The 26,109-nt window shown below is 41.6% G+C and overlaps 1 protein-coding gene across 2 annotated transcripts in view; it reads right to left on the reverse strand.

The window, feature by feature from the left end:
* The window catches only part of KIF18A (kinesin family member 18A), a 138,062-nt gene that overhangs the window by 23,634 nt on the left and 88,319 nt on the right, over positions 1–26,109 (reverse strand). For both annotated transcript variants that reach the window (XM_077460853.1, XM_077460852.1), the window contains exons 10-14: positions 20,044–20,206; positions 15,079–15,243; positions 11,709–11,830; positions 8,527–8,771; positions 4,962–5,057 (exon numbers count right to left, since the gene is read on the reverse strand). In XM_077460853.1, the coding sequence (XP_077316979.1) occupies positions 4,962–5,057; positions 8,527–8,771; positions 11,709–11,830; positions 15,079–15,243; positions 20,044–20,206 (791 nt within the window). The remainder of the gene's footprint in view (positions 1–4,961; positions 5,058–8,526; positions 8,772–11,708; positions 11,831–15,078; positions 15,244–20,043; positions 20,207–26,109) is intronic.

The raw sequence follows: 26,109 nt of genomic DNA on the forward strand, positions 1-26,109 counted from the left end.
ACATTTTTTAATTTTGGCTATAATAAATATCCCCAAAATGTTATTAAAAAACTAATTTCTTCCTCCATTTAGGCCAATATATATTCTTCTACATATCTTTGGCAAAAAAAATAAAAAATTGCAATAATCGTATATTGATTGGTTTGTGCAAAAGTTACAGCGTCTACAAACTATGGGAAATATTTATGGCCTTTTTTTTCTTTACTAGTAATGGCGGTTATCTGAGATTTTTAGCGCTACTGCGCTAGTGAATAGATCGGGCACTTGACATTTTTGGACCATTGACATTTATACAGCAATCAGTGCTATAAAAAAGCACAGATTACTGTGTAAATGTCACTGGCAGGGACAGGGTCAACACTGGGGGGGGGGGGGGGGGGATCAAGGGGTTAAATGTGTTCCCTAGTTAGTGTTTCTAACTGTATGGGGATGTGACTGACTGGGGGAGGAGACATATTGTTGTTCCTATGAACAGGAACAATAGGTCTCCTCTCCCCCTGACAGAACAGGGATTTTGCATGTTTACTCACACCAATCCCTGTTCCTGCTCTCATGTGCATCGGGTTCTCCGCTGTGCAGCACGCGCCTGCTATCGACCTTAAAGACATACCCACACGGCGATTTGTAGGAACGAACCACGTTGCCGCCGTATATAGTCATGAGTCGGTTGGCAAGTAGTTACTTAAAGTGTCTTTTTTCCAAAAACCTACATTTGAAAAAAACGCCGTGCAAATACCATGTGGCATTTTATTCCCTAGGGTCTCTACTAATATATACTTATTTTTTGTGTAGTTATCTATCTATACACACACACACACACACACACACGATTGGGGGTGGGTTAGTAATTTTCTAGCAAAAAATACTGATTTAAACTTGTAAACAAAAAGTAGTAGAAAATGCTTGGTCTTCAAATGGATATGAATCCAAAATAAGATGTAGGTCAAACTCCTTACTCTGGTTAATATACCAACTTAAAGCCTAAAACGTTAAAAGTGATAGCATTCGTCTATGGAACAACTGGACAGAAAATCAGTTAGTCTTGCAGAACACAGCTCCTCAAAAACTTGATCTTTAGAAAAATTCAGTTCCCATAATTTCTTTGAAATTTTACATTACACTTGACGTTATTATAAATTCTTTAAAATAGAGTTTATGTACCGTAATTTCGATTTTGTATGCTCTTAAAAAGATTCAAACAAAGTCAACAGAAATGATGTTGTGGACACAATTTAAACAGCAACAGGTCTGAAACTTCTATGCATTTATGAAATCTGATTCAAGATCTAGAAAGGAATTCTAAAAGAGGAAATGGGGAACGCTTAAACACTGGTGCTTTTGTTGACAAGTAAAATCCATATAATTAGGATGGATATTAAATATGTTTCTTCAAATATGAAATAATGACCACTGTTTAACAGGTGGCCAGTGTTTGGCAATTTCCGTGCAAAGTCCACCTTCCGTTCCAACATCTTGAACTGATTGGGAGTGAGAAGCAACTCAGCAAAAGGTGCAACTGGATCTATATAAATCTTCATTTGTTTAAAAGCTGGGCAGGGGAGAGAGGGTAAAAAAAAAAAAAGTCAACGTCTCCCAGGACCCTACAAATATTTTCTCACATACGACAGACCGAAATGCAGTTTACAGTATTGTGACCATATTAAACCTTAAAGTGGAAGGGAAGTCAAAACAGAACTAAGCTTATATCCACTCTGCCCCCCCAAACCATTCTGGGCCTATTCTATCTACCCTGTAAAAGTAAAGAGGTCTATACGTACCTATTCTTCTATTTGCTCTTGTCTGGTAATGATCTCTCCAGCACCGGTTTCAGTGTAGAGGAGAGATCACCCACAACGGCTGCAGAGCCTGGGCGATGACATTCCCCATAGGCTTAATATAGGTCATCCATTGTTGGCTGTCCCTCCTCTACACTGATGTCGGCGCCGAAAACAGATCATCTGACCAGACAGGAGCAACTACAGAATAGGCAAGTATAGACATCATTCCTTTTACAAGATTAGATTAGGCTTAGAATTGGGGTCGTATTAGACTTAAGCTTAAATTAGGTTTTAGATGTGCCTTTTACTTTAATGCTAGTGAAATCTACTCCATAATGAGGATATTAACTTTAAGGAACAGTTTGTGAGCACAATATTTCCAAAAGGGACCAAGAAAAAGAAAAAAGAAGGAAAAAAAAAAAAAAAAAAAAAAAAAAAAAAAAAGAAGGGGGGGGGGGGGGGGTTGACAAGTAAAAATAGGGTATTAACTTTTTTTTCCCCCCCCTTTAAATTGTAATCTGTCACCTTTGGAAATGTTCTAGTTTCCGGTGTGATTATACATAAAACCAACTGACAGAGGTTCCAACCCTTCTTGTTGCCAGTAATTTAGAACGGTATCCGAACGCACAATAGTAGTAGTGAAAACTCACAACAGGACAGTACAATTGGCTGGGTTTTGAAAAAACAAAAAACACACACACGCTACCTTGAGGTCCCAAAACTGCGCAAAGCGTGTTGCCCAAAAAGGCGGCAGTTATTTTTGGACAATATTTACAAGTTTTTGCAGGTTTTTTTTTTTTAATTTTTTAAATAATAAAAAAAAGAAGAAATGTGCAGGAAGATCAATGATCTACGTGAGAGCTCACCGGCATCCTCACACTTCACTGAGAACTACAAGCTGCCTGCTGTGGTGTTACACACTAGCTGTAGTTGATTCGTTCACAGATCACTGAACGAATGACGTGACCATGTGGGCGGAGCCCCGCATAGTTCAGGCCGCGCTCCTTATAAATTGAGACAGAAGGTGCGTAGAGAGAATCCCCTGTTCGCTGTCACGGTAGGGGATTGGATGGGCACAGGCAGGTGGTCTTTGGTAACACGTTACACCCTAAATATGGGTGTAACATGTTATCAAAAGGTCAACTTCTCCTTTAATCGTGCCTAAGAATTAAGATGCATCTTTTGTCCTAATACAAGTGCATTTTCTTTGCTTATAGCCTCATAAGCTGTATATCCACATGGTGTATCTAAGTAAGTCACTGCTGCGCTACTTACTGTTCTCTTTGCTGGAGACTGTGACATGAGGGGAAGTAAAGCCTTGCCTCCAACAACGTGGCAGTCTCCACATAGAGACAAAGTGCAGAATAAAGCATAGTAAATCAGTAGTATGGCAAGAACAGCCCCAGGGACATCAAAAGGCAATGCTGGTGACCGTTTGCCTCCTGTCTGCCTTTTATGTACACAGATTCCAGAGGTCAGTTCCTTTTTAAAGCACATTAGCACACAACAACCTAAAGGCCCATACACAAGACCAGAAGATCGTACGTAAAATACTGAAGTGATGTTGAAGCGATAGCACAATAATCTGAGTGTTCGTACACAGCTTTAAAGAGCCGACCATGACAGGTCATGCGAAAATATCCGATGGGACAAGCACTTCTGAATTTTAATTTCGTCATACGAGAATTTTTGTAACCTCCTCATTTTTGATAATGAAACTGGCATGCAATCCCCTCCCAAAAAAAAAAAAAAAAACACACAAAAAAGGGACGATTATTCGTCAATATTCTCATTGTGTGCACCAGGCTTACAGTGGTTAAGTCAACTCTGCGCCTTATAAAAAATAAGTCATTCTATACCGGATTTCACGTGATCAGCTGCCTCTCCCGGTCTGACAGCTGCAGCGGGAGGGGCTGAGGAATTCACACCAACGTCATTTGGGAGAGAAGGAGGAAAGGAGGAGAGAGGCGGCCAGTCATGTGAGCACATATAGAACAGCTTATTTTATAGAACAGCTTATTTTTAGAAGGCACAGACACAGGGGCACACAGCATTATTAAAAAGGATAGTGTGATTTTTTTTTTTATGTAACTTTAGCAGCAGGAGGGGAGGGTCGAGCACCGACAGAGCCGACAGGGAGGGAGAGGATGACAGGTCAAGTAAAAATACACTGCTATTCCCAGTGAAAGCGTGTACAGTTAAGGGGGGGGGGGGGGGGTCAGGACAAGCCCGATCATTGTAGAGCACACGGAATTCCTAGCACAACTAGAGCACTGACCATGGTGTGTTTTCCTGTTTACTGAGTCAGTTTTTAATAGGAAAGCAGAGGGGCTGGCAGGAACACTAGGGATTTAGGAATTAATACAGAGAACAGGATACTTTTCCATACAAGTACATGGTACAGCAGGCACATATCAGGAATATGAAATGCTGGGTTTACGTATCCTTTAATTTCTTAATTTTACTATAAAATTGGGCAAAAAAACAAACTCACCATGCCTCCTACTAAATACCTTGGACTGCTTACTTTCCAAAAATTTTTATTTTGAGGGTATTTGTACTGTCCTGGCATTTAGGGTCTCACAAAATGAGACGGGCAGCCAGTACATTTAGAATGAACAATATTTTATTTTAAATTATTACAGGTACTTCTATAGCGCAATCAATTTATGCAGAGATTATAGCCAATTAAAGTGATTGTGAAGGCTGCTTTTTTTTAAATAACAAACATGGTACATACTGAGCAAAACACAGAGCGGACCCGATTCCCCTTTTCTGGGGTCCGCTGGCGGTGCTCTTGGCTCCTCCTCCTCCTCATAGAGTGCTCCCACGGAGTGACGCATTCCACAGGGTCACGCTCCAGAGTCGTGCTGCTACGTCCATTGACAGACACCAGGACTCAGCCGTGCCCCCAACACTGTCACTGGATTTGATTGACCACACGCTGATCGGAAATTCTACTCTCCCCACTGAACCGGACAAATTTTGTGTATGGCCAGTTTTAGGCTTATGAGATGGTGTTCCCAGAACACCAAGTTGCTAGTGACACAGATTGTGGAACACCATTGTGTGAATGAGAACCCTTAGGCATGTAAGCACTTGTATGCATTTAAACTGCTGGCAGTTTTGGCATCTGTCTTGTGCATTAAGAATTAAAATTAAAAAAAGTAAATAAAAATGTACCTGGTTCTTCAGTGAAAGGTCTGACAACTGCTAAGTTGCTTTCATTCTGTGTCATTCTGACTAGCATTTGCGTTTTCTTAACATGCTTCTCTGCTCCTACAGAAAAAAAAAAAAAAAAAAACAATAAATCAACGCGTATCTGACACAAATGTGGCTTGAGCATTTGGGTTTACATGTTCTTGTAACATTAAAAAAAAGCTAAATTTTTTTTCTACATTTTTTGCTTTTAATAAAACCTATATCTTTGGCACACCTATATCCAGAGACATACACTCCTAGGGTGACCACACTAATTGCTGGGTTGCTAAACATTCCTGCACACGCCTAAGTTGAACTGCAAGCAGTAAAGCTAATGCATGGTGTGTTACTAGATTGTTCTGTAGTCTGTGTGCAGCTCAAGTTGGATCATATGTACATAAACAGGAAGTTCCTACAAAGTAAAAACTAAAAAGCATTTGTTAACCCAAAAAACTAAATAAAAAAACATCCTGTTCCCTTAATCACCTTGCGCCTGCGCTATAGCCGAAAGACGGCTACAGCGCGGACGCTACCTGCCGGGAGGGCGTCCCTGGATGTCCTCCTGTTTACTTCCGCAATGCGCGCTCCTGAGAGCGCGCATCAGGCAAGTTTCGTGCTGGCCGAGTCCCTTGAACACAGCCAATCACAGATCGCTGTAAACGACCAATCACATCGGCCGTTTACAGCACGATTGGCGTGTCCAATGAGAAATGATCTCATATGTAAACATATGAGATCATCTCTCGGCACCGCTCTCCCTCCTCACGCGCTGTCTGAGAGATGAATGGCTGCAGCGGCCGTAAGTTCCAAAAAAACTAAACAAAAAAAAAAAAACTGCCATCTTTCCCCACTGCCACGTATAAGTTCCGTCAACAGTGCCACATATTAGGGCCAAAAATTATGCAAATTATTAATTGTTCTTCATAAATTTATCACAGAAACAAAGAAAAATTTGTTTTTTCTCAAAATTTTCGGTCTTTTTTCATTGATAGCGCAAAAAATAAAAAAACCCAGGAGGTGATCAAATACCACCTAAAGAAAGCTCTATTTGTGGGAAAAAAAGGACACAAAAAATAATTTGGGTACAGTGTTGAATGACTGAGTAATTGTCATTCAAATTGTGAGAGCACCGAAAGCTGAAAATTGGTCTGGGCAGAAGGGGGGTTAACCACTTGCTTACTGGGCACTTAAACCCCCCTCCTGTCCAGACCAATTTTCAGCGCTGATGCATTTTGAATGACAATAGCGTGGTCGTGCTACACGGTGCCCAAATGAAATGTTTATCATTTTTTTCCCCACAAATAGAGCTTTCTTTTAGTGGTATTTGATTTTTATTTTTTGTTAAAGTTTAAAAAAGGGAAAATTTAAAAAAAAAATATATATATATTTTTTTTTTGCAAACAGGTCATTTTTCACCTTCATTGATGTACGCTGAGGAGGCGGCACTGATGGGTTAAAGTGATAGGCAGCACTGCTCGGTGGCACTGACTGGCACCACTGGTGGGCATTGATATTGATAGGGCAGGGGCTACTGGTGGCCACAGATGAGGCATAATTGCCTCTTTGCGCTGTCCCTTGCAGATAATCCGGTGATCAGCTTTTTTTCTCCTCACGCTGTCACCGATTACCAAGCTTTTGTTTACATTATGTGATTAGCTGTCATTGGCTGACAGCTTACCATGTGGTAAGGGGCCGGGACCAGCCCCTTACTCGGATCTGTGATCACCAGATACCTTTGCAGTGCGATTTATGCCCATACAAAAATGAAAAGGCTCAAAATCGTGCTGCGAAGAATCGCACATATTTTGAACATGAATGCGGTGCGGTTCCTGTCCGAATCACATGCAGTTTTGAGGGGGACAACAGGAAGTGAGAGGAGGGCTACCCCTAGGAAGGTCAATTTACTCCTGTAAGAGTTATGGGAAAAGATGTCTCCACTGATGCTTTATCACCAATCCTTGTTTCCACAACAAGCCAACATTTTCAAAATCCAATTGTCTTTGGGACAGAAAGTGATGTGACTTCTGAACAGTGGCACAGACAGCAAAACAAATGTTACAGGGGTGTTAACCCTTCCCTATGCTATCCAAAAAAGCTTAAAAACAGGTTCAACTTAAGAAAACCTGCAGACCCTCTCTTGTTTGTAACCCGGAGACCGCCTGTATTCAACAATTAACATGTGCAACTATAGTTAAAGTAAACTAAAGGTAAAACTTTTTTTTCCCCCCATTTTGGATATGGTAAGGGAGGGTTATAAACCGTCAAGTTTTTTTTTTTGCCATGTCCCATTGGAGAGATTTCACTTTACTTTCTATCCCATAGCCAAAACAATGTGCAACCAGGGTCACCAGAACTAGTGTCCCTATTGGAATATTTCCCTTCTGTTAGTGTTTGGGATTTTTTACTTTCATAACGATGAACTCTAAACATTACACATTCGATGATGATACACATAGAGGGGCGTGAATACACGGGGGGCAAAGACATTAATAATATTGGGGTTGGCGTTTTTTTACTAAAATGGTAGTAAACCGCAAACAAAAATTCCAACAAAATGGTCCTGTGCAGGATAACAGCATAATATTAGTATATATAGTATATGAAAGACTTGCCTTAACACAAAAAACCCTCCAGCGACACTAACAGGTCTTCCATCTTCACCCAGTCTTCCTTTTCAGGTTCACAGGCTTCGTCCGTTTGACTAAACGGACTCCGATGATGTCACTACCGTGCCATGGCTCGCTCAATGGATGGCAAGCTGTCCATTGAGAGCGAATAGTGCATGTGCCGGTGATCGGCTGTTACTATAGTAAATATCTTCTAAACTATGCATGTTTATGAGATATTTAATGTACCTACAGGCGAGTCTTATTTTAGGCTTACATGTAGGTACAAGTAAACAGGGAATTTACTACCACTTTAATAGAGACAACTGATAAAGTTGCTTAAAATAAATTTCAAGCACTTTATCATTGAACCATTTGTAATGATTGATGGCAGTCTAGCTTTTTTGGATGCTTGAAATGCTGCCTATTTGAGGCTGTCCACCCAAAAACTAGAAGGAAAAAAGGTGACCTCTCCATAGCAAAACAATAATACAAAAATAAAGCTTTAGCCTGTCTGACGGTTACTAAGTAGTAAAGCTTCTCTTCAACAGGAAGTTGAACTTTGTATCTAGCTCCACAATCCATTAGCCTTTTTTTTTTTTAACTCACAAAGTGTCTCTATCTGCAGAGCAGCACTCACTGACTTCCTCAACATTTGAAGCCTATGAGCAGCTAACTCCAACTAAAAGACCATACCTTTAGCATTGTTAGACCAGTTTCCTAAGACCCCTTGCATCCTACTGGATTACTTGGAACTCTAGGTGTAGTGATCAAATCTACCTCTTGTAAGAGTTTTTTTAGGCTGCATCTTTTGCAGAAAACAAAAAGAGAAGAAAAAACAGTGCATAACTGACATTCAGTTCCTTGCCCAACTGCAATAATGTGAAAGCGGTCAGCCGGTGTATTGCGCTAAATCTATAAAACAGAAGAAATCATCTTACGGCATGGTGTAGTCTGCGTGTACAAGAGAGGTGGGAAGGAAATGATTGATGCAATATCAGGTAATTCTGATTTGTTGGGGTCTTCAACAACTGTCTGATCCGCCCACACCACGGCCTTTTCCCTCTGCACCAAGTGCTCAATCTCCTGGAAATCAGACTCTACAACAGCACTGGATAATCCATTGGCAGCACCGGATAACATTTCATATTGTCTTCTGAAGGCTGGCAGGAGATAGTTGAGCAGCCTAAAATTAAAAACAGAACAAAGATAAACAATTAGATTTTATTATAAATATATACATACATACACACACACACACACACACACACACACACACGCACACGCACACACACACACACACACACACACAACTCTACACTACAGACTAAATTAAATGAGATTACAAATTTGTAAAAAAGAAACACACCTGTAATACGATCAGTTGCACGAACAGATTCTGTGTCCATATGCAGATCTTTATTTTAGCCTAGGTCAGTGATGGCGAACCTTGGCACTCCAGATGTTTTGGAACTACATTTCCCATGATGCTCAACTACACTGCAGAATGCAAGAGCATCATGGGAAACGTAGTAAGGGAGGATTATAATCCTATGTCCCATAGCAGATATTTCTCTTCACTTACTGTCCCATAGCCAAACCGGACATGAGGAAATCCCTGCAAATTAAGGGAATTCTTTGGGGACCCCCAGGTCATCAGAACTAGTGTCCCCATTGGAAAACGTACCCTCTATTACTTTTCTGGGTACAACACAAAATGTGGGATTTTCTTTTAATTTCACTTTCAATGATAATGGTAAATGGGACAAAGAGGGTGAATCTCCTTAATGGGGGGCACAGACAACAAAATACTTTAATCACTTGACGACCGGCCCATAGTAAATATACTTTATTACTTTGACATTAACTTTTAGAATTTAACTTTTAGAATCGGCTTCCTGGTCTTAAGTGACCCATCAGCAAAGTGTCCAGAATGATCAAACGCGGCCGTTAGCTGGGCAGGAAAACAAGCGGGGCCAAGATGGCCGCCACTGGTTTCTATGCACTTGGCGGACCGGAGCGACAGCTGACATGTCACTTCCAGTTCCCGAGCCATAATAAAAAAAACATATATAAATATTTATGTAAAAGACTGTTTGAAAGACCGCTGCGCAAATACTGTGTGACATAAAATATTGCAACGATCACCATTTTATTTGTTCTAAAAATAATTATATATATATTTATTGTTTGGGGTTCCAAGTAATTTTCTAGCAAAAAATAGTAATTTAAACAAAATTGCACAAAAAGCCTGATCTGCAGATCCAGATTACCGTCTGGTTCTCTTTAAAACCACTTCTGGACCACCCAGCATCGTTATACGTCAATACTTTGAATGAGGATATCGTTATGGCAGCAGCTAGCTGCCATAACCCCGGTATCCTCTTCTTCAATGAGCGGTCCGGTTTAAGATAAAAGTGGTCTCTGCAGAGGATTCACCGCAAGATCACTTTTAATCAGTGGCGGAAAAGGGGACCCCTTCTCCCACAGCTATCCGGTGCCCTCCGCCGCGGGTGATCGGATCCTTCTCATGGCCTGACATGGAGACAAGTGAGGGGAAAATGGCCGGGCGGAAGCAACGTCAAAACGTCACTTCCACCCATAACTCTTAAAAGGGACTTTTTTTTTATTATTGCATTTTAATGTAAGTATGACATCTGAAGTCTTTTTGACCCCAGATATCATATTTAAGAGGTCCTGTCATGCTTTTTTCTATTACAAAAGGATGTTTACGTTCCTTGTAATAGGAATAAAAGTGACAATTTAAATTTTTTTTAAGTGAAAAATTTTTTTTAAAAACACACCCCGTCCCAACGAGCACGCGTGCATACGCAAGTAGCTCCCGCATATAACTGTGTTCAAATCACACATGTGAGATATCGCCGCGATTGGTAGCAATAGAGCAATCATTCTAGCTCTCAGCCTCCTCTGTAACTTAAAACATGCAACTTGTAGAATTTTTTAAACGTTGCCTATGGAGATTTTTAAGGGTAAAGGTCTGTCACCATTCCATGAGCGGGAGCAATTTTGAAGCGCGACATGTTGGATATCAATTTACTCAGCGTAACATTAGCTTTCACAACATAAAAATAAAGAGCTAACTTTGCTGTTGTCTTATTTTTTCATTCAAAAAATTATATTTTTTCCAGCCTGCCATTTAAGACCCCTTTCACACTGGGGCGTTTTTCAAGTGCTTTAGCATTAAAAAAAGCACCTGTGAAGCGCTTGAAAGAAGCCTCATCTGCAATCCCAATGTGAAAGCCCAAGTGCTTTAAGAGCCCTTTCACAATGTCAGCACTCGAAAAACGCTCGTAAAGCGCCGCTTAAACTAGCAGCACTTTACCAGCGTTTTTAAAGCGCTGTTGGGGCACTTTTAAGCCCTGCTAGTGGCCAAATCAAGGGTTAAAAGCGCTCACAAAACGCTGCCGCCAAAAGCGTTTTTCAGGCGCTACCCATTGATTTCAATGGGAAGGGGCGCTTTAGGAGCGGTGTATTCACCGCTCCAAAAGCACTGCAAAGAAGCTGCTTGCAGGACTTTTTTTGACGCCCTGCCAGCGCAGCACCTCAGTGTGAAAGCACTCGGGCTTTTACATTGGGATTGCAGTTGCAGCTTCTTTCAGGCGCTTTTTTTTAACGCTAAAGCATCTGAAGAAAACGTCCCAGTGTGAAAGGGATCTCAGTGTGAAAGCACTCGGGCTTTTACATTGGGATTGCAGTTGCGGCTTCTTTCAAGCGCTTTACAGGCTTTTTTTTTTTTCTTTTTTTTTAACGCTAAAGTGCCTGAAAAACGCCCCAGTGTGAAAGGGGTCTAATTCTCTAAGGTGTTAGAAATTTTTTTTTATAAGTTTGGGGGTTCCAAGTAATTTTCTAGCAGAAAAACCTGTTTCTAACTTGTAAACAAATCTCAGAAAGAGGCTCGGTCCTTAAGCTGTTAAGCCGATTATTGGTAAATGGAATACGTGGGTTCTGGAAACCAGGGGAGTGACCAAATGCAAAAGTCCAGCGTCCGTGTGGTCCTAAACATTTAACTAAAAATGGTGATTTCTGTACAATGCCTGAAGAGGAATACAAACTTAAAAGACATACAATCCAATGGAAAAAATTAACCTTAAATTTCACTTACTTTTCACTATGACGATGTTCTCGTTCTTGAAGGCTTACTAGCCTGTTCATGTGATCAATCTGAGATTTTAAATCTTTTACTTCTAATTTTAAATGGCAGCACTCTAAATCTTTAGAAAGCTCCTGTAGCAAAAAAATAAAAAAAATAGGCGTTCTCACTTAAACTGAACCAATGCATTCATTATTACCCAGACAATGATCAGCAAGAGATTATGAAATGGCCAACTACTTCTAAGCCTTTACAATTAAAGCGGTCGTATACCCATTCTGATGACTTTTCTTTATGTGGACAATTGCAGGTTTTATAATAATTTGCTTTAGAAGAATGTCTCTTTACATGCCTTCCTTGCGAGATATCTGTAGAATTGTGGCTAATGACGTAGCTCTCGCATGCGCCGTTTGGCCAAACTTCCGGAAAAATGCAGTGTGTGCCGGGGCTGCGTCATTTCCTATTGTCGACGTCAGCCCCGATATCCCACGATACCAGCAATAGGGTAGTCTGATTCGCTTGACGTTAGTTTCCATAGAAACCGTAAACTAAGAAGAGGCTTGGATGTTGCTTTTAGTGCGCACGTGTGGGATTACGCAGAGGAAAATAATACGGGCGAAGTAAATCAGAATACAGACACGGAAGACCACAGTTGATATGCGACTGCTATGAAAGCAGCAGCATTTCGAATATAGTCTTTTTATAGTAAGAAAAATGTTTGGCCTTAATCTTAGTGCCCACTTTATTCCCAATACATATGTAGATTGTAATATTGGTTAAAACGTTTTTTATTTGACGAGTTGACTTCCACTTTAACTACTGGTAGGGATAAATTATTAATGAAAATGTCACAGGAGCTATTTATAGAAAAGGATCATGGCTACTCTGCAAGAGAAGCTTATGAAATATTAAATGAAATCTGTGAATAACCCAGAACCAATGGAAATGAACTTAAAAATAGAATTATTAGGACTGCAGTTTATACTTATGTATAATTTGTGCTCACATGGCTAAGCCAGCACAAAAAGCCAAAACATTAAGAATTTTTTGAATGCTAAAACTACAGAAAGCTTGGTGTTTCTCCACATTAAAAGTTCAGCAGAAACACCATTTGTAATGGCTATCAAAAGGTAAATAAAATTTTGAAAAAAAAAAAAAAAAAAAAAAAAAAAAAAAAAAAAAAGGAATTGTTCCTAATCTCAGTAATAGTTTTATTTCATTTTTAAATGGGCAGCACAGCAATTAATATAAAAATAAAACTGCAGCTCTTGCTTATGTACTTTCTTATTGCCGCTGCCCCCTGCAGACTCCCCCTCTATGCAATCCAACACCCGACTTCATCCAGACTGAATGAGGGTCGGCATCATTCAACCCACATTCTGTGACATTCAGGGCATCATGAGCATATTCCCTGGGGGAAATCAGTAGTTTGCATTTACACTAGAATGATGCAAGGAACGGTGCTGACGTTGTCAGGTCAGCGACACCCTTTGGACCACTAACCACCATAAGAGAAAAGGCAGAAAATTATGACATGGGGTCGAGTTACTAAAACTGCAGAGTGCAAAAGGCTGCTGCACCCAGAACATTTTTCTCTATCCTAATGCATAGAATGCATTAAAGGGGTTGTAAATCCTCAAGGTTTTTCACCTTAATGCATTCTATACATTAAGGGGAAAAATCTGTAGTGCAGCAGCCCACCAGAGGACCCCCCCCCCCCCCTTTACTTACCTGAAACCGATCTTTCCAGCGACGGTAACAAGCACAGCAGCTCCAGACGCTGTGTTGGGACCTCATTGGACAGATTGATAGCAGCAGGAGCCATTGTCTACCGCTGCTGTCAATTAAATTCAGTGACAGGGAAGCCGGGGGTGGGGCCAAGACATGCCGTCAATGGACGCAGCAGCAGGGCTTGGGAGCATGCTTGCATGAGTGTCCTCTTGGAAATGGGTATCCAAGGGGGCACTCGATGTGAGTAGGAGCCAGGAGCGCCGCTGGGGGACCCCAGAAGAGGACCACTCTCCGCAAAACCTATGCACAGAGGAGGTAAGTACAATATGTTTGTAATTAAACACAGAACAAACCTTTACAACCCCTTTAAAGTTAAAAACTTTCTGCCTTTACAACCACTTTAAGCTTTGACAAAAAACAAAAAAACAAAACCCTGGCAGCCGATTGGTTTCCATAAACATCTGTACCATATTTTGCACTCTTATGTTTAAGAGAATCAACTTCTATGATGAGCCCATCGAAATAACATTTAAAAAAAGTTATGCATTAAACAAAAAACAATAGGAGAAACATTTTTACGATTTTAGCTTGATAAGTACATCTTAACCTGGAAAGTGTGTAGGCCCCGGAAAGGAGTTGTCTGATCTACCAAGCAATGGTGGAGCACAAGGACCTTCAGGTAAAGCAAGCAGCTGAAAAGGGGACTTCCCCCTCATGCCACTTTACTGGGTTCTATCGCTTCATTGGGGAGCCCGGTAAGGAAGTGACCGGCGGCATCCAGTTCCTGAGAAACAGTGGGAGGAACTGATGCTGTCCCTCTGAACTGTGTGATGTGAAACTGGAAGAGACAAGGATTTTGTCACTTTTGGCTTCACGTTCATGTAAGCAAGTTGTTACCATCTGGGGAAAGCATCTGATCAAACTGATCTTGATCCTTTGGAAGCCAGGAGAGATCTGGGGTCTAATAGACCACAGAGCTTTCCATAAAGAGGACCTGTCACTGCCCATCTCATTATAAAGGATGTTGCTCACCCCTTGGGAGAACAATAAAGTTGATTTAAAAAAAGCTCCAATTCCCCCGTGCCCACAGGTAAATCCTGCACGATTATATAAATGGCAATCACACCCCACGTGAGGGCATTACCAGAGAGAGAGCAGAATAATTCTAGCACCAGACCTGCTGGCCAACTCTAAAATGGCAACCTGCAAAGGCTTTTAAAGCATCTCCTATGGAGATTGTTAGGCGCCATTCCATGGGTGTACGCAATTTAAAGCATAAAATGTTGACTAACTATTTACTCGGCGTAACATCTTTTTTCTTTTACCCAACAAATTGGGTAGTATATGTTTGAGTTCACTAAAAATGCATTAAAGTGCATCTTTTCACTTAAAAATGTGTGTTTGGTAAACCGCTGTGCAAATATCATGCAACATAAATTGCAACAGCCATTATAGCCTCCAGGGTCTTTCCTTAAAATATATAATGGGCCATTTTAAGCAACAAAAAAGGCAAATTTTACCATGTATGAGAAAAAATGGCTCTGGCTAAAACTGGTTAAACAAAGGTTTGTAAACATGTCTAAAAAAAAAAAAAAAAAAAACGTAAGAAACATGACAGGAAAATGGCAGAATTTCTATTAGCAATTATTACCTTTGGGATCTGGTTGTCTGATCCCAACAATTTCATTTCATTTTCCACCCGATGAAGCCAATGTGTGTTCTCATCAAATCGTTTCAGTTCTTCCTCCTTTCTCATCTGTAAAAGGTTTTGCTTGGCTTTCAAAGCCTCTAGCCTATGATTCTTCCTATTTGTAGCCTGAAACAAATAATCACATTACAATCGTTTTTAACATACATCATGTTGGTCTTCAGTTCTTCGCTATTCTAAAAGACAGTGAGAAGTGTGGTTGGATCGCCAAAACGCAAGCGGGTAAGGAAAAGGAGTAGTTACTAACCAGAAATCAACTTTTATTGCCAAGGCTAGGGGAAATTGAAAACTGATGGCTATGGTTTACTGCACATCACCACTACCCTGTGCAATGCTTTACTGAATAATCCCAAACCTCACTGATAGGAAAGCTTCTCCCTGGACCGCCTCCCCCATCAGGTGTCCTGGGAATTCCTTCAGGAATGTCACTTGGCTCTCTTCCCATCACGAAGCTGTTGTCTCTATAGTTACTCTGACATCATCTCAGGTAGGAGAGCGAATTATAAAACATATTAAACAGAAACAGCTGCCAAGCTAAACTCAAGCAAAAATACAGCTTAGCATCGTCAGATGGCAGGTTGCCACTTCACAGGAGTTTACATTTTATTCTGAGCTCAAGATGGCGTACAGGTTCATAAAAAAAGATCAAAATCAAATATGCCAACATATGGTCTTCTCACCAATTCAGACTTCTCTAGCTAAACTTTCAAGAATTACGGCAGTTCAGAGATGCCAACCATATGTCCAATGGAGGAAAATCGCCCTTTTCATTGAAATTTTTCTTGACGTCCATAAAGCACTTCAAAGCCACAATTCCCAACCTTTACATATTTTTCCAACTGGTATACTGGCAAAACCTTCATTTTCTCAGGTACATTTAAAGTGATAGTAAATCTACATTTTCATCTTTTACCTACACATATGCCTGTAATAAGGCTTACCTGTAGGTACTGTAAATATCTCCTAAACTTGCACCGTTTAGGAGGTATTAAAACTGCATATAGCCGGTGACGCCACCGGCACATGCACTCTAAGAGGTCCGGCATACAGTGTCGGACCTTCAGAGCCCATGCTGTAAACAGCGGCTACCATCACGTCCCCAGCCACTTATGTAGCACGGAGGCCGCCTAACCAGAAGGAAGACCAGGTGAAGATGGAAGCCCTCTCGGTGATAGCGTGGTGCTGGGGGGCTACATTTTAAAGTGTTACCAAACCCAGGACCCTGCATTCACAATATCTGGTCTCACACAGTACACAGAACATGGAAAGACAATTTTAGTAAATATAAACTGCTAAACACCTTTTCTCATCATTAGTATATAGCAGTCTTGTCACTTCTATCTTAAAGCTTGTAGGAGGAGTTAGTCATACTGCACCGGCTGTCCTATCAGGATGCAGGACCCATGACCCTCTGTCTGAACAGTGCTGATTGACCCTGTGCTGATCACAGGCACTCTCCCAAGAAAAAAAAAAAACACACAGTAGAAAAATGTTACTGTTGTGGGTTTGGTAACACTTTAAAGTGGATGTAAACACACTCTCATCCTTTCCAAAGTACTGCCATAGAGGTTATCTATAAGGATATACATGCCTCCTGCATGTATTCTTACCTGTCAAATGCCTCCCCTTTGTTTTGAGCACCAAAAAACTGGATTCTGTGGGAAGGTCTCGTGTCTGGCGCTCGGGGGCCACTCGGAGTCAACCTCTACACTCCTCTTGGCCAGCCAGGATGAACCTTGCGCCAGTGGAGTCTAAAATGCGCACAAAGGAGCGAGAGCATTTTCTGTGAAGCAGAGCATGCTCAGTGACCCATGTCACTACTGCGCATGTGCAAATACACAGCTGTCTCCAGGGGGGATGTGAAGTACACAGAATGCCTCTCACACGCCAGCATGAGAGGAGTAGATCATGTGTCAGTCACAGCAAGGGGGAAGAAACGACACATATTGCTCTGTATCCGTTTTTATCTTACTGAAAAAAATATAAGTGCTGGATTAACGCTTCATGGCAAGACTGGGCATAGATGACATGCTATTGTGTTGACCTAACAGGGCATAGAAGTTAAATAGATTGTTCGCCTTAACCATTTTCTATGGACGGTTACATTTAATTCATATGCTGCCATCTAGTACCTTTTGTGGTAATGCACATGTTTTCTCATGTTTTTTTTTTTCCCCCGATGTTATAACACTCCTTTGTAATGCTCCACCTTTCTTCCTGAGATTGTACTTCCTTTGTCATGGATGCAGCTAACAAGCCACAAGTAGCAGGGCACACGTATTCTGCATAGTAAGCTACAGACAATATCTTTGACCACATAAATACCACAACCTATTCATGTTTGTATCCTGTCATCTGCTGTAACCTGATGCTCAGAATAAAAGCACCTTTGTGGATGGAATCAGTATTTGGCAAGTTCAAACTATCTGATGAGGATTGTCCTCGGTGATTATATCTTATAAGGGCCAGGCATAGAGGTCTCACAAGGGATAAATCGCTTCACAACAATCGGAGTCAGAATAGCTATACTCTACAAGGTACAAGTCTTAATTTAAAAAAAAGTGTTTTACATAAACTTTAAGGTAAGCCTCTCCTATTGTACTAGTATACGATGCATACTAGCACATTACGACATTGCCTTGCAGGGTATATTTTTTTCTGTTCATGATCTGCCAGTGATTTCTTAACTAACTGCTTGAGCTCGCAACAATAAGTCTGCAGCAATAAAACCCCAAGCAGTGTTACCCTGCCCAGTTCTCCCCACCTGGACTACAGAACACCTCCTTATGGAGAGGACGACAAGGTAGAGTGTTATCAGCCTATAAGTGAAGTTAGGGGCTCACTAAATTTCTGAAAATGTCAACATGCACTTTTGTGCATATGTGGCATAAAACATGGGTAAATATGCACGCATTGCAGAGTTGTACTAAATATTTTTGGGCAGCTGAAGTCAAAACGCAAATTTATCTTTAAATATCAGTTTGGTCTTTTACTGGTCTGCGAGGGAGACGAGACCAAGTTCAATGTGTAGCCTGGTCCGAGAGCTGTCTGCTCACCGCACGCATTCAGCACATAAGCTGCCACCCACATGTGCATAAAAAGCGTAGCCTTTTACCACTGCACGTCAGACGGTCATAAAGGGGTAAAACAGGACATGCAAATACAACACATTCTAGGGTTCTAGTTAAAACATTTACTAAATGACGGATTCTCAGAGCACTATGGTTATCTAATGAGTGAGCAAGGAAAAAGGGGAAGCTTACGTTAAGGCTCTGTTTCAGTGCAAATTCAGACTATGCGATCTGAAAAGGGATGGGTTATGGTTGTGACGACAACTTAGACCTGCAAAACATGGGCATCTTTCGGCATAGTTGAAAGTTCTACACAGCTTTACATGGTGGCAGGTGGTTTCTCCTCTCCACTGTAGGTGGCAGTTCACCTCTGCACAGCAGCCAGCTGAACAGAGGTTGAAAGAAGCTTTGTTCCTCTGAAGCCTCCAGGGGTGTAATCAGGGTAGCCGCTGTCCGATTGGGTGCTGCTGCCCTGGCTGACCTCCACAGTCATTTTCAGTGCTGGATGCATTTGCAAAAAAGGCTAGGAGTAGAGACAGGATCACTACTGGTTCCGGACAGTAAATGGTACTAGGGAGAGGTTCCTGTCGAGGAGGGACAGAGCAGGGTTTCCACTTCTGGCTTCGCTATCTGGGGACTCCAGAGAGTTGATATACTTTTCACCAGTCTACCAAATGTGCCTGCATCGCTGCTCTGCCCATCAGCCGCCCTCTTCACTCAGATGCTGCTCCGGTAACATAAGCCCTACCCAAGTGTCTGCTGAAGTGCAGAGACTGTGTTAAAGACTTCTAGACAAGTAATGTCTATATGACATTTCCCTTAAGCCTTTTAAAATGTTTACATTGGTTGTAAAGACAGAAGGTTTTTCTTTTTAATGCATTCTATGCATCAAGATAAAAAAAAGCCTGTGTGTAGCAGCCCCCTTAATACTTAACTGACCCCCATCTAGATCCAGGGATGTTGTAGCAGTGTCTCAGCTGCCCGGGTCCCCTCACCTCATTGGCTGAAACAGCAGCGCAGCGTCATTGGCCCTCACGGCTGTCAAAGTCAGTCTGCCAACGAGGAGAAAAGGGGGATGGGGCCCGGGCCACAGCTCTGTGTCTGAATGTATATACACGGAGCTGTGACTCGGCTCGGTTTCCCCCATAGCAAGCGGTTTGCTGTGGGGGTACTCAACAGGAGGAAGGAGCCAGGAGCACTGAAGAGGGATCCGAGAAGAGGAGGATCTGGCCTACTCTGTGCAAAACACCTGCACTGAGCAGGTAAATATAACATGTTTTTTTTTTTTAAATGACAAGAGTTTACAATCACTTTAAATGATATGTGACCTTGTAAAACAAACCAGTCTGTTAATTGAAATGAAAGGTGAAACATTAGTCTATACCTATAATAAAAAAAAAAAAAAAAAAAAATTATATAAATAGATCACATACCCTATATTCTCGGCTGCATAAAGCGCTGAGAGGTAGGGAGGGAGAAACAGCAGCCCACTTGTCTTCCCAGTGACTAGCTCTGCGGGGGTTGTGTGTCAGCACAAGTCTGATCATAGGCAGGCAGGCAGGCAGTGTACTGAGCACAGCCAGAAAATGAACCACACTGTGCTCTCATGCCTAGTGCAGTGAGCTTTTAATAGTAAAACAGACTGGCAGGACCACCAGGAATTTCATACAAAGGAAGCAATACAAAGAACAGGATTTTTTTTCATATCGGTACATGGTACAGCAGGCACATACCAGGAATATAAAAAGTTGGGCTAACATATCACTTAATTTTATAGAAGCTACAAAAGCTAAAGAACTGGAGTGTACTTCATGACATTTCTTGAAGAACAACTCACCTTCAAAGCTTGCTCTTGAGAGCACAGCATTTGTATCTGGTCAAGGTACTGCCTCTGGTAAATGGACTTCAGCTCACTTTCCTTCAGTTGCATCTCCAAGTGGCAATAGGCAGCCCTTATTTCTTCTCTGTTGCTAAATAGAGATTGAAGAATCTCTTTAAACCTGGAATTACAAAGGGAAAATTAGATGTTAGTCAAATCCACTGCATTACAACTGCATTTAGTCAAAGGTAAACTAGTTTTAATAAACTAGTTGGCGATTCATCTCGGTGAAATTGTTGCAGCTGAATGTACGTCAGCTACAGTAATTATTAATTACAGAAGTCTGCCTCATTTAGAGTTTGCTTCACTGTACATTATGGAGAAATGTTGCAAGATTTGCAAAACTGATGCATCAACACCAATAGGAGGCAACTTAACACATAGTAACACGCTAGTGGAGAAATCTTGCCATTGAAATATCCAGGAAACAATTTAAAAGCACCAGAATCAACTGACAATTAAAATCTCAGTTTGAGGTTAAATTCTTTTGAAAGGAATAAAACTCATGCAGAATCTTTGCCCTTTAATCTAAGGCCCCTTTCACACTGAGGCTCTTCTAAACTGCCAGTAAAACACAAAGTGCTTTTGAAGATCTTTTCAGGCGCTTTTGAAGAGCTTTCCATTTCAAAGGAGAGGGGCGTTTTTTCACTGCCCTACCAGCGCACTGCCCCAGCGTAAACGCATTCATGGATTTTGATGGGAATAGGTTTTCGGGAGCTTTTCAGGCACTTTTTTTTTTTTTTTTTTTTAAGCGTGAAAGCACCTGAAAAGCACCTCAGTGTGAAAGGGATCTTAAAGTAGATGTATCAGCCACTTTCCTGCTCAGCACCAATAGTAAGCAACAGGTCGGGAAGCTATTCAGTACTTGCAAGTGGGCCACTCTACTTGTTTACTCAAGAGTTAAAGTTCTTTTGTGACGTTGGGCAACTAGAATCAAAGGCTTGTTCTAAAACTGTTCACATGGTTTGCTTGCATTTAGGCAGCTCTCACTGTGGCATTTTTGGTGCATGCAGGGCAAAGTGTCCACATTTCTGGAAAGGGCTGGGATTCCCCCAGAGACATGAGAATATAATACAATTGTATGATAGATAGATAGATAGATAGATAGATAGATAGATAGATAGATACACAGAGTGCTCAGCATAAATGGGTACACCCCCCCAACAAAAGTTGTCAGAAAACCTTTACTTTCCTTTCAAAATCAACATTTTCTATGGGAAACTAGATTACAAAACACTCCCACAACTCTGGCTATTAATTACAACCAAGATTTTTTTTAATTTGTACACAAAAAAGTTTTTTTTCCTAACAAATTCATTCAAGACCATGCTGCAAAAATTAATACACCACAATGAAAGTCTTAAGAACAAAGCTACATTTTAGTCAACAAAATCCTAAATGGGCCCCTTTCACACAGGGCTGTCTCTTTAGATGGACTCTGCATGCTAAGCGAGGGATCGATCCGTTGATTTGAGCAGGCGGATGACAGGTCCGTCTTTGGTCACTGGGCAGAGACTGACCTGTCAGAGCCCCGCTGTCCTCTTTGGGAGATTGGATGAAAACAGTCGCCTGTCCGTTTTCATCCGATCCCATCAGAGCTGATCGACAAATGGAAAATAAGGTTTCCATCCGTCTGGATTTGGCAGACAGGCCATGTCACCGCTAACATCCGTCTCTCTATAGAGGTGAATGGAGCACCAGATCGGGTCCACCTGGAAAATGGACAGGCACACCTGATCGGAAAGCATGTGTGAAAGGGGCCTTAACAATAATTCAACTACAGGCAAGTCCAATTAACTAAACAGGTATCCAGCAGACCGTTGATTATAAAAGGGCATTGCCTAAAGAAAACCTCTTCCCATTTCATGCCGTCAGCAATGGCACCACATAGAAGAGAAACGTCACAAGACCTGAGAAAGAAAATTATTTATTACATAAGAAGGGTGAAGGCTACAAGAAGATCAGCAAACCTTTACTTATCATACAGAATACTGTAGCAAAAGTGATACAATAATTTAGCAACGATGGAACTGCATCCACATATCACAGAGATGTCCAGGTCATCCACAGAAGTTAACGGCTCAACAGGAGCGTGCAGTTAGCTAAAAAAGAGAAAGCCAAGCTGGGCCGATTTTTTCCCTATACACAATACGATGTACACTGAAGAGGAATGGCATGCATGGGTGTTGTCCACGAAGGAAGCCTCTCCTAAAACCCATGCACAAAAAAGCCTGGCTAGAATTTGCCAGGACCCATGCTGAAAAAGACTACTGTGATGACTACTAGTGATGAGACCAAGATAAATGTCTATGGTGGCTTCAAAAAAACTGTATGGCGACAAAGGTGAGGAGTACAAAGAAAAACACATGGTGCCTTAAGTGAAACATGGTGGTGGCAGTGTCCTTCTGTGGGGCTCTATGAGTGCTGCTAGTGTCCGGCGCTGCATTTCATTGAGACTCCATTCATACAGGGGAAACTTTGGATCTGACTTCAAGTCGCCCCAAGTCGCCTCAAGTCACGCTACATGAAAAGAAAATCAATGTACGTGAATGGATCAGTCTTAATGCACACTACTGCAGTCGCTCCGACTTCAGAAAAGGTTCCTGTACTACTTCAATCTGACTTCTAGGCGACTTGTACCCATTGATTTCAATGGAAGTTGCCTCCAAGTCGGATCCCCTGTCTTAACTGAAGCAACTTTCCAGGAAGTAAAAAATAGTCTTCTAGGCAAACCCCTCCCTCCCACAGAGCTGATTATTATGTGATTGGCCACTGCCAAAGTCCCCTGTCCTGGAGGAAACTTCAAGTTGCCTTGTAAGTTGCCTCAAGTCACGTGATTCATACTCAAGTTATGTCCAAGTTGCCTCCCAAAGTCACGCTGAAAGTCGTGTTGCCCCTGTGTGAATGGAGTCTGATGATCATGAATTCACACATGTACTGCTCTATATTAAAAGAGAAGATGTTACCACCACTCCGTGCCCTTGGTCCTCAGGCACTTTCGACATGACAATTATCCACACACCTAAGGCCACTGTTGCATTTCTGAAGAACAGGGTGAAAGTGATTCAGTGGCCAAGCGTGTCCCTTGACCTGAATCTAAATGAACACCTATGGGGAATTCTGAGCAGACACGTTGAGCATCACTCTCCATCCAACATCGAGGTTCTAAAAGAGGTCATTCTTTTCTTGAGGAATGGAAATAAAATAATGTTGCAAAATGTCACCAACTTGTTCATTCCATGCCTAGAAGACTTGGTGCTGTCCTTAAAAATCATGGAGGTCATAGAAAATACTATATGTAGTTGTTGAGCTTTGAGTAAAACTGCAGATTTTGTAATCCAAGTATGGATGCAGCTCTACTGCGGTCCATTAAAGTGGAGGTCAGAAATCAAGTCCTGACAGATCACTTAATGCTGGTCCCTTTTGCAGGTATGGCTATGCAAAACATTTAAAATAAGTGCCTGTACTGTTTAAAACCAAGTATTGCACTAAAGAGTCACTGGGCTAAAGGCTGATCAGCTGACAGCTTTAACATTTACTGTTGCTGAAGAGAGAAGAAACCAACAGGAATGACACAGACTAAGCTGAGGGAACACAGATTAGGGAGGGAAAAGAGAAAAAGCAGGAGAGGTGACAAGACAAACACTGTTGCAAGGGAGTCACAAGTTAGTGTTGGTTCACACTTTGCGGTGTGGGAACCGCATGCAAATTTGAACAGGGATCGCACAGCATTTCTGTTCACATCACATGAGATTCTTCAGCAGAGCTATTTGAGCCACTATTCTGTATGTCTCAAATTACACTGAATCCGCACCAAAAATATTCAGGACCCATTTTTGGCCACGCCAGAATCGGATCACATAGGTGTCCGCACCCATGTGATCTGGTTCCGCAAACAGATTATGGGGTGTCGTTATCTTAGATACCCACAGTGGTTCGCATGAACAAGGTGCGATTTGGAGGCAGCGCAGAATCTGCAAAGGATTTGCCGCAAATTCGCATTGCATCCGTGTCAAACTTACAAGGATAGTGTCCCATCTCATCTCCCCGATATTCTCTCCTTTCTCCCTCATAGCAGCCTGTGAAGTTCAGCACTGTATAGCCTGGTACATACGTAAAGTCTGTTCACTTAATCCAGCGGGCTGAATGAAAAAATAAAATAAAAACTGACAACTAGTCGTACTAACACACGCATTGGTGCACCAATCTCCCCCACTGTGTTGTGTTCTGATAAAGGTACTGCCTCTCTGGCAGAACAAAACCCACTAATCAGCACTGGTTAGACCAGATTCTGTCAGAAAGAGCAAAATGGATAGACAAATAGGGAAGTCATCAACCAACAGAAACACTATGAAAAAAGAAATCCCAATAAATATTGCATATGAAGAGGAAACTCTTCATCCAGTGTTATGTACCCCTGTAATAATGTATTAGTGTCCCATGTTCAAAGAGTAATGGATAAGAACAACCAATGATGATTTAAAAAAAAAAAAAGCCCATGATGGACATGAGAAACATTCCCTTTACCAGCAACCAGTTATGTAAGGCCAGGAAGACAAACTGAGGTACACTATCGGCTCACCCAACCAGTATATTACCAAAAGAGGACCAGCCTGGGCCAACATCCAGACCCCCAAGCTCTGCAACTACACTGTACAGCCCTCGGAAAATGCCATCTAGGACCCCCTTGGACCACAGGACTGGTGAACGCAGTCTATTTCCAATTCTGATGCAGAGTTACAGTCCATATATATATATATATATTCAAGATCACAAATATAGTCCATTTCTGATAAGCCTTCTGGAACTCTGAGGCATATATTATTACAGTGGCCCTTGTTTTCACTATCCTCCGCTTGCAGCTGAAGATGGGTAAAGTCTCCCATAGATATGTTCATTAGCTGGCTCTAAGGCTGTGAGATGAGGTTCATGTGTAGCGATTATATCTACAGCAGCTAGTTTAGCCTCATTGTTGGTCAGTTGCTGTTTAACAGCATCCACCTTCCTTTTCAGAGAAGCTTCTATTCTCAGTGGCCATTACTCATGAGCAGTATGGTTAATCTTGCATGCATGTCTGAGAGCCTGCAGTGACAGTGAATCTGCTAATGAAGCTTTCAAGCAATCAGAATGTGTGGGGAAATCAGGAGGAGGGATAAAATGTAAAAGGTAACATGGTGCCCATAATTCACAGTGGATTCTTAGCTTACCCTAGTATTAGCATAGAGAGTTGTTCAAGATTAGAACAGTGTGCCAACTACAGAGTATGTTTTTCCACCAGGCATCATTCATGGCATTTGTGAGCATTTACGATAATGAAGCATAATGGTCAAAAGCCTATGTTAAGGTCAGCTAAGATACATAACAGCAAAAGCCTTACGCATCACCAAAGAAAGAAAATCGAATAAGAGAAGGTAGGAAGATATCCAGGGGACAGGTCATCACTTAACTTGGGACTACGGATGGACCCAGGACCAGAGTCTGAGGCTGGGTTCACACTGGATGCCGATGCAGCTCCCAGCAGGGGTCAGGTGCGTCCAGGTTCACAGTTTCAACCCGCATCCAATTTACAATAGTGTGAACCAAGCCTAAGAAACCTTGCCTTAGAGCAAAATCACTGGAGTACAATATTACTGCCCCATTACGTTTTTAAAATAACGTTCCAAGCTACCTAATGGTTTGGTAGCCAAATGTTAACTGCAAAATTTTCTTAGCTATATCACATTTCTCAAAGGATTTGACTTTTTCAGGCACTGTAACACAAACCTCAAGCAAAATTGCAAACAAATGTGTAAAAAATAACTACACTTTCTATATTTTCCTCTAAATCCGCTTTTCAGAAAGGTGGGAAAATGCGGAGAAAACCCACAACAAGGTGCAGTTTATGTAGTGTCTTCTCGGAATCAGAATAAAAACAGGCAGCTTGGTGTTTCAGTAAGATGAGGCAGATTGGTGTGTTACTCAGAAGCCTGGGGATACATCTGAACTGCTAAGATCCCAGCTGTGCTTCTCTGTTAATGTGCAACA

This window comes from Lithobates pipiens, unplaced genomic scaffold, assembly GCF_037356315.1.
Source record: "Lithobates pipiens isolate NorthernLeopardFrog02 unplaced genomic scaffold, aLitPip1_a1.2 Scaffold_10, whole genome shotgun sequence".
NCBI classification, from domain to species: domain Eukaryota; kingdom Metazoa; phylum Chordata; class Amphibia; order Anura; family Ranidae; genus Lithobates; species Lithobates pipiens.